The 9,464-nt window shown below is 39.3% G+C and overlaps 1 protein-coding gene across 1 annotated transcript; it reads right to left on the bottom strand.

Annotated features, from left to right (window-relative positions):
* Positions 1-2,905: 2,905 nt before the first annotated feature.
* LOC125915932 (olfactory receptor 5M8) lies at positions 2,906-3,844 on the bottom strand. The gene has a single exon (XM_049622003.1). It carries the CDS (start codon positions 3,839-3,841, stop codon positions 2,906-2,908), a length of 936 nt encoding a protein of 311 aa, XP_049477960.1. The 5' UTR covers positions 3,842-3,844.
* Positions 3,845-9,464: the final 5,620 nt, after the last annotated feature.

Genomic DNA, 9,464 nt, shown 5'->3' with positions numbered 1-9,464 from the left:
AATAGGGGCGCCTGGGTGGCTCAGTCGGTGAAGCTGCCGACTTCGGCTCAGATCAGGATCTCACAGTTCGTGGGTTCGAGCCCCACGTCGGGCTCTGTGCTGACGGCTCGGAGCCTGGAGCCTGCTTCAGATTCTGTGTCTCCCTCTCTCTCTGTTCCTCCCCTGCTCATGCTCTGTCTCTCTCACTCCTTCAAAATAAAATAAAATAAAATAAAAACATTAATAAGAACTTTCTAGAATAGTGGGAGAAACAGGTGTACACAATGCATATGATCATGGTACCATGCCGTAATGGTGCTGATAGAATTGTAAACTCATGGCTGAACTATAATGTGGTACCTACACAGCCTGAATGTATTAGGGAAGAATGGCCAGAAGAGGTAATTCTTCAGCTAAGTCTTAAATTATAAGGGTAGAGGAAATGTGGAGGAAATCCGGGGCTGGAAGAAGAAAAGTCGATTACGTGTTCCATAAGATGATCTTTGCTAACTCAAAACAACAATAACTGAAAACCTAACCCAACAAAAACTTGATGAATCAACTACTACTTCTCATTCTGTCTAACCTGCGAGATTATTGCCACATATCACATGGCAACAACCCAAACGTGGACACAAAAGCAAAGTGTTGCAGTCTGTTTGCCTTGTCAACTCTGGGAGTCCACAGTGCCATCCAGTAAATAGGGGGGCCACTTTTCCGGGATCAACGTTTCCTATTGTTTCTCCCATTTATTAAGCTTCGGCCACAGGGCTTTTCCTTCTGTGGCTTTAACATGCCAGGCTTTATTCTGGAACTCTCTACTTGCTAGTGACTCTCCCGGTTGTAGTTCCCAAAGATTTGTCTGGGTTTGCCTTCTTCTGACCAAGGAGGGTTCGATTCAAAGTGTCACCTTCTCCAAGAGTCCTTTCCCCTCCGCTGAAATTGACACATCAGCACCACCCTCACTTGCGATGATCCCGAGCCATTGTCTTTCCGATTGCCTCACTTTACCTTCTCCATAACACTAATACTTGAAATATTTGATTATCAGTTTGTGTGGATACTTTGCCATCAAAATAGCCCACCTGGAAAACATAATAAAGGACTTTTTCTGCCTTGTGTATTGTTGCATCGCTCAATTGTAGCCTACGGTCCAGTAATCAACACAGAATCCAACAGAGGTTTAAAATGAATGCAACATTTTAAACCAAGAGTAGCAACCACAGTCTCCAGATAACAGTTCTGCAACATGTGTGGAGAGAAACCAGTACAGAAGCCAATAAGGGGAGACAGAAAGCTTCCAGGGAGAAAATGTGTCAAGTATAGGTCAGCTATCCATTTGTCCCTGTAAGAGGTGCTTTATAGTTCTGTGGAAGTTTGGGGAAAAATAAATACACACACACACACACACACACATACACACACACACACACACACACGCACACACACAAGCAGGTAGCAAGTATAGTGACTCTGAAAATCAACTAATTGTGCGAGAAGAGAATTATATTCATAGCATTACTCATAGTGTTGGTAATTAGTGTTCGTAATGTTCACAGTATTACTCATCTTATGATTCAGGTATTACTAATAACATATTTGTAGTATTTTATATTTTTTAATGTTTATTTGTTTTTGAGAGAGAGACAGAGCATGAGCATGGGAAGGGCAGAGAGGGAGACACAGAATCCGAAGCAGGTGCCAGGCTCTGAGCTGTCAGCACAGAGTCCCATATGGGGCTCAGACTCACAAACCCTGAGATCATGATCTGAGCCAAAGTCGGACACTTACCGACTGAGCCACCCAGACACCCCGTATTTGTAGTATTCTAACAATAAAATATCAATTTAAGAAAAATTCAAATGTGACCCTGTTATAAATAGGAGAAAGAACTGATAGGGATGCAGGGTTTGGTGGAAGAATTTTAATATTTTATCTTTAGTAAAAAGATGCCAGTGAATTGTGTGTGTATTCAAAAATCAATAAAAATAGCCATATAAACATATAATTTAAAATAAGTTACTACCATATAAAATAACAAGATGATGTTGTCTATGGGGAGATGGGGTGGGGAAGAAGTAACACGGGAATTCATATAACCCTATAATATTATTTGACTTTTAAAAAAGCATATATGCTTTATATGAGTAATTTTAAACAATAATTACAATAAGTAATTTTAACTACAAACATGCATATATGTAAAAACAGAAAATCCTAGAAAAAATAAAATCTCAAAGGTGATTTTTTTTAGAGTTGTGGTATTTAACGTCTGTTACATGCATTCACAAGTTTGAATTTTGTGTAATTAATATTGTATCTGTAAGAAGAGGCTACTTGTTGACATGGTAACAAGCAATTCAACATAATATAGTAGCCTATAACAAAGGGAACTCCACACCCATTCTATATTTCTGTTGTGAGTTGGTGGAGGGCACTTTCCGTGTTTCCTCACTCAAGAACCCATGTTTAAAACTTACATTGTAAATATTGCTGGTCACCCTGGCAAACAAAACAAAACAAAACAAAACAAAAACGCTGAAAGATTTTCTCACAATTGAATGCTCAACTGAGAAGGGACACATATGAATTCTAATAAATTCTAATAAAACTCATGGTCCAGAAATAGTCACACCCTTCTACCTAAATCCAAAACCGAGAAATGTAATGCTACCATGTGTACAATAAAGCAAAGAAATTGAAATAACTAGTAAGAAAAATGAATGGCAAGTGCAAACACACAAACTTTTGTAATGGAAATTGTACTATTTGTGCTTGGATTTTTAAAAAAATTATTAAAACCTTTGAAAATGTAATGTTCCCCCTTTGCTGTACCCTATTTCTCATTGCATCATCAATTCCATCCTGTAACTTCGGGAAAAAAAGGTTGAGAAAAAATTGGGACCCAAAAGAATAGTGATAGCTTTTAAGAAAATCTTCTTTTTCTTATCAACTCTTTGGTTAATGCTTCTTTCACCTCTTTATTCCTAAGGCTATAAATCATGGGGTTCAACATGGGAATTACCGTTGTATAAAATACAGCAACCATTTTTCCCTGTTCCACAGATTCCTTTGAAGGGGGTCTAAGATACATGAAGAAAAGAGTTGCGTAGAATATGGTGACAGCTATCAAATGGGAGCCACAGGTGGAAAAAGCTTTGTGCCTGCCTTCTGTGGCACGAATCCTCAGGATAGCGGGAAAAATATAAAGGTAGGAAATCAGGATGATGAGGAGAGAAAAGGAGAGGTTACATCCAGCCACAACAAACATGGACAGCTCTTTGTTGGAAGTGTCAGAACAAGCCAGCTTAATCAGTGGTGGGTCAGCACAGTAGAAGTGGTTAATTTCATTGGGGCCACAGAAGGCTAGGTTGTAAGTCCACATGGTTTCCATGAGGCCAGTGAGCGCTCCATACACATAAGGCCCGGTGATAAGGGATGTGCACACACTCTTGGACATCTTGCTGCCATAAAGCAGAGGGTTGCAGATGGCCATGTACCGATCAAAGGCCATCACAGCCAGGATGTAGATCTCCACGTGGACCAAGGCAATAAAAAAGTAACACTGCACCAGACATGCAGGGTAAGAAATAGTTTTCTTCTCCGACAAGAAAATCTCCAGTATCTTTGGAGTCACATTGGAAGAGAAACACAGATCCACAAAGGATAAGTGGCTCAGAAAAAAGTACATGGGTTTGTGCAGCCGGGCATTGACCTGGATGAGTACAATCATGCCAAGATTCCCTGCGACTGTGGCCGTGTAAATGGCCAGAAACAGCAGGAAGAGGAGAATCTGTAATTCCAGGTGACTGGTCAGTCCAAGAAGAACGAACTCATTCACCAAGGTGAAATTTCTTCTCATAATTTCCTTCAACGGGACATGAGAACTTTGGATCAGTACAGAACATTTTTTAAAGGTAAAAAAAATAATAATATTTTCTTAGAATGACATTTTGGATTTTTTTACCTGCTTTTTCTCTCCCTTTCTATGACTTTTGGCCCCAGGAGACACTAGAAATAGTGGTTTAATTGAAACAGTATCCAATTAAATGTTAGCAAACACACTTAAATCTCGAGGTCCCAGTCACTAGCGGGCTTTAAGTCTTTTTCTTTGGTAAATATCCCTCTTATTTCTCTTTGTCCATTTACCTTTTTGGTTTCTGTCAAGACATTTCTTACCCATCTGCATTTCTACTTTATCTGTTTTCAATATTTTACTTCACTTCACATCAATTTTTTTCATCCCAGATTTTGCTAACCAATGCCAATAAACAAGCATCTACCACTTATCTAAATGAATATACCCAATAATATAATTAGTGGTTGAGAACTTCGTAGGAGCAGTTCTTTTCCTGATACCAATTATTTTTCCTGACGATGCCGCCTCAACTCCTTAGGTTCTTTGTAAAAGAGAACTAAGGGCTAAATTTAAATATGCATCTTCATTCATTCTTTGTAAGGTAGAAGAAATCGACACTTCCCATTTTAGAATGACTAGATTCTAGTTGGAGGGAAAGATGGAAGAAAAGAGAAACCTTTGAAAAGCTGAGTGATGATAAAATGTTTTACCACGTGTGGTTACTGACATAGCACGCAGGCAAGCTTTCAAAAAGTCTTTTAGCATTTTTACAGGCAATCCGATAGGTTTGGAGAGGCTAATTTTTCAGTCCATCAGATCTGAACTGGACCAGAGAATGACTTGGTCCGGTATGTTCCTCTACGTTTGAGAAAACAGACGGGAGAGCAAAACGGGAGAGCAAAACGAGACCCCCCAGCCACAGACGGATTTGACAAAGCCTGGACGGCAGCAGTACCCGCCCCACACCCATGTCAGTTACTCCTAGGAGCCATAGTTGATCTTTATGCAACCGTGCTAAGACAAAACAAGCAAAACAACCGCAAAACTTCCCTTCTCGTTGTTTATTCTCAGACTACATTTTCTATGGTCAAAGAGCAGATCGTAGGCAAGAGAATGTGATGAAAGAGAAGTGTGCAATTGTTCGCCATCCCCTTACACCATAGGCTAGCCCTTCCCTCCCTCCTTTCTGCCTCCCGCTGGCAGCTCCTGTGGACACAGCGCAGAGCTACCTTGGATCCTATGGATGAGCTGGCAGAAAAGTAAGTCACAACGGCTAAATCGTTGACGGAGCTGAACCGACATACCAGCTCAGAACTTTATATGAAAGAGAAGTAAACTTCTAACTTAACTACTGTTTGGTTTCGCCCTTGCGGGAAGGGAAATCATTATCCAACTAATCTAAACTTTCAGGATGGCTGTAAGTCTCTGTAGAACTCATCCTGATCTTCAGATTTGCCTTTACCATGGCTTATTTCCTATAGGTTTTCAAGATACAGGCAATCTAGAATCAATACTCTTGGTGGGCCAAACAGTTAAAATCTGCGACAAACACATGGGGCACCTGGGTGGCTCAGTCAGTTAAGCGGCCGACTTCGGCCCAGGTCATGATCTCACAGTGTGTGGGTTTGAGCCCCACTCAGGCTCTGTGCTGGCAGCTCAGAGCCTGGAGCCTGCTTCTGATTCTGTGTCTCCCTCTCTCTCTGTCCCTCCCCCACTCATGCTCGCTCGTTCTCTCTCTCTCTCAAAATTAAATAAACACTAATTTTTTTTTAATCTGTGACAAACACAAACCCCTCAGGAGATGGAATCTCAATCATTGCTAGTTTGATCCTAATTCATTAAAAAAATTCTCCCTTCCACCTTAAAAAAAAAAAAATCTAGTGATTAAGCTATAACTAGAAGAGAAATATAGATCCCCAGACAAAGATATATGTAATCTTGGATTTTATTTCCCATTCAGTCAACAAGGTTCCTCTTGAAAAGAAGAAAGTTTTATCTATGTCAGATAAAACTCTGCAGTGATAATTATTAGTTAGAATTTAATTGATTCCTCGGAGATTATGCCCAAAGACAAAGTTATGACTTAAAAATTGTGATGGCAGTGTTTAAATAATCGCAGCGTAATCCTCTTGAGACCTTTTCAACATGCCGTAAACCTTTTTCCATCCATTCTATGTACACACACACACACACACACACACACACACACACTGCAACTCTCTGTAATGCAGGGGAAAGATAATACAAAAATGGTTTAAAAATAAAATTTAACCATTAGTCATATTTATTCTTGAAATTCTCCTCCTCTACCCTAACCACAGAGGATTTTTCCAGGAGCTATTTTATAGCACTTAATCCCCAGCTTCATAACATATCTCTGTTTTTTTTGTTTGTTTGTTTGTGTTTTGTTTTTGTTTTTGTTTTCTTACCCACTAGTATTTCTCAGCTTTATCTCTTCTTTCCTGGAATGACCTCAAGAACTCCATATTATCCTGAGCAGTTCACCTTTTGCTGGCTCTTATCCTCTAGCTCAGCTCTAGACCAACTGTTGCCTAGTGAACAAACTAAGATGTTTTGAAAAACTAAAAAGCTTTCTGTATAATAGGAACCATCATCTGTCCAAAAATGGTTATTTAGTAGATGGATGGGGTGTCTCAAGATCTTTTTCTTATCTCCTACTAGAGAGCACTGAAGCATCATGTTGCACCCTTCTATGTGCTCATGCCCTTTTCTTTCCTTCTGCCTTCCTTAAAAATAACCTAAGGTATATTTATGCTTTGCAAACCTTTAAAAATTATTTTGCGCTAAAATGTTTCCAGTATCCTTAATACTTATGTTCATCTCATAGGTTTTGCAACTGGCAGATTCGATATGAAAAAGTACAACTGTGCTGGCCCATTAGCTCGGTGATTACAGCTATCTTGACCTTCATAAGCCTCAGTTTTCTCACTTTAAAATGTTGCTGCAGGATTTTTCTCTGACGAGTTTAAAACTTAGAGTGTATGTAAATATCTGACCATGTGTGAGGCATATAAGACTATCACAAGAAATCCTTAGCATCTACCTTCCCTTTGTTTAATATTTAGAAGAATGAAAAATACCCAGATTATGAGCATTTGTGTTGGTCATATGACTGGCTCTGATTTTTGTCTAGGTAGCCATGTACCCATTTCCAACCACACATCAATTCCTACCAAATAAGAAATTGGATTCCACGTATATATAGTAACACCTTGGCTCATTCCTAACACACAAAATAGACAGCCCTACCTATAAGGAAGTAGGAAAACCAATGCGCCTTCAAAAATCAGTGAAGGAAACTGTTGCTTGTGTTTATAAGGGTGATTATTTTTCCCTATGGTATTAAATCAAGATGAAGCAATCAATTCCGTCAATTAAAAATTTCCTGAAGACACAGCTCAAGGACTGTTAACATGGGAATTAGGGATGGCTTAAACTTCTCTCTTGTGTCTTCTTCATCTCTGTCAGTAATGGTCTTACTGACTGCTTGCCATGCCTTGCTGGGCCCATCCCCCTCACTGCCTCCATCACTCAGCAGAAAGAGCTGCATTCTAAAGAATTTCTTTCTTTAAAAAAAAAAAACATTTATTTATTATTGAGAGACATAGACAGACAGAGCATGAGCATGGGAGGGGCTGAGAGAGGGGAAGCCACAGAATCTGAGGCAAGCTCTAGGCTCTAAGCTGTCAGCACAGAGCCCTACGCAGGACTCGAACTCACAAACCACAGATCATGACCTGAGCCGAAGTCGGACGCTTTACCAACTGAGCCACCCACGCACCCCCTTAAAGAATTTCTATTTCACTAGTCCACCAATGTGACACAAGCAAATTCTACCATATAGTATTATTGCAGTGATCATACATTGACTTGATAAAAAGGGATAGTATTTTACGAGTGACTGGGTGGTTAAGTCGGTTAAGTGTCCGACTTCAGCTCAGGTCATTGTCTCACGGTTCATGGGTTCAAGCCCCGCGTGTGCCTTTTTGCTGACAGCTCAGAGCTTGGAGCTCCTTCGGAGTCTATGTGTCCCTCTCTCTCTCTGTCCCACCCCTGCTTGTGCTCTCTCAAAAATAAATAAACGTTAAAAAAAAAATAAAAACTTTTTTTTAAAAAGGGGAGTATTTTAGTCCTTTATTTTACTTGTTTTCTATTGTTTTGTGTTTAGAAAAGGCCAAGAAGAAATGAAAGCAATTGGAGACCCCTATATTATCCACATGATTGACAGTGTTTCCAACTCCTTATTTTTCTAAGCCATGGTGTACTTTGTACAGCTGTTGAATTTCTTAGTGGTTAAGGGTTTTTAATATATTTGATTAATAAAGTACCTAACCTTCATTAAATTTGACATACTGAACTCCTTTTTTCATATAAGATTTTGTCAAAAACTCACTTAAAAATCTCAGGTTAATATTATTTTAAAATTTTTTTTCATGTTTATTTATTTTTGAGAGAGAGACAGAGTGCAAGCAGGGGAGGGGCAGAGAGAGGGAGAGACACAGAATCTGAAGCAGGCTCTAAGCTGTCAGCATAGAGCCCCACATGGGGCTCGAACTCACAAACCGTGAGATCATGACTTGAGCCCAAAGTCAGATGCTCAACCAACTGAGCCACCCAGGTGCCCCTCGAGTTAATATTATTAAACCCATTTTACAGTTGAAGGAACTGAGCCTTAGAAAAGACAATAGCTTTTCTAAAAATCCGTTAAATGAACATGTGGCCACAAACATACAAAGATATCTCTGTCAGTTAAGCAAGAGACAATTTGTCCTCAACATAGTCTTGCTTCTGTGAAACTGGCTGTCATTAAGGTCATTAAATAGAGCAAGTCTTCTAGGAAAAAAAAATCATTTTATTATAATAGATCTCCCAACTCAAGATCATCAGAACAAACAAAGATTTTAAATGTATTACAATCCCCAATTCAGTGGATACTTTTACATGTGTTCTGAGTTCTTAAGCTCATTCATCAGAGCATCACATTATTTCTTAAGTGTTCCTTAACATTCATGAAAATTAATTCGACAATGAAATTGCCACTGGACACATACTTGTAGGCTGTGAGGCAGATAAGACTTATAAAGAGAGGAATCAGTCTTCAAAGCCAAAGATTTGGAGTAAGTCACTTACCTAGCTACCATTCTTGACTCTTGGTTGGACATTATTGGGACACTTACTCTACAAAATTTTTATTCTGTATGTATGTATGTATTTAAAAATTTTTAATGTTTATTTATTTTGAGAGAGAGAGAGAGAGAGAGAGAGAGAAAGAGACAGGGGACAAGGACACAGAGTGAGAGCAGGGGAGGGGCAGAGAGAGAGGGAGACACAGAATCTGAAGCAGGCGCCAGGCTCTGAGCTGTCAGCATAAAGCCTGATGTAGGACTTGAACCCACAAACTGTGAGATCATGACCTGAGCTGAAGTCGGACGCTTAACCGACTGAGCCACCCAGGCGCCCCAATTATGTTATTCATATAAGGAACCACTTTCTCTCAAGAAAGGCAAACCAAAAAAAAAAGCATGTTTTTTCTTAATTTTTTAAAGAAAACATGGCTTTTACATTACATAATAACATAATCAATATAAGTCTTTCAAATTATTCA

Source organism: Panthera uncia, chromosome D1, assembly GCF_023721935.1.
Source record: "Panthera uncia isolate 11264 chromosome D1, Puncia_PCG_1.0, whole genome shotgun sequence".
Lineage (NCBI taxonomy): Eukaryota > Metazoa > Chordata > Mammalia > Carnivora > Felidae > Panthera > Panthera uncia.
This window is presented reverse-complemented; position numbering and strand designations above follow the sequence as displayed.

Bases quoted from the DNA above. Each gene is read 5' to 3' on its own strand.
- LOC125915932 (XM_049622003.1), bottom strand. From the start codon at position 3,841: ATGAGAAGAAATTTCACCTTGGTGAATGAGTTCGTTCTTCTTGGACTG.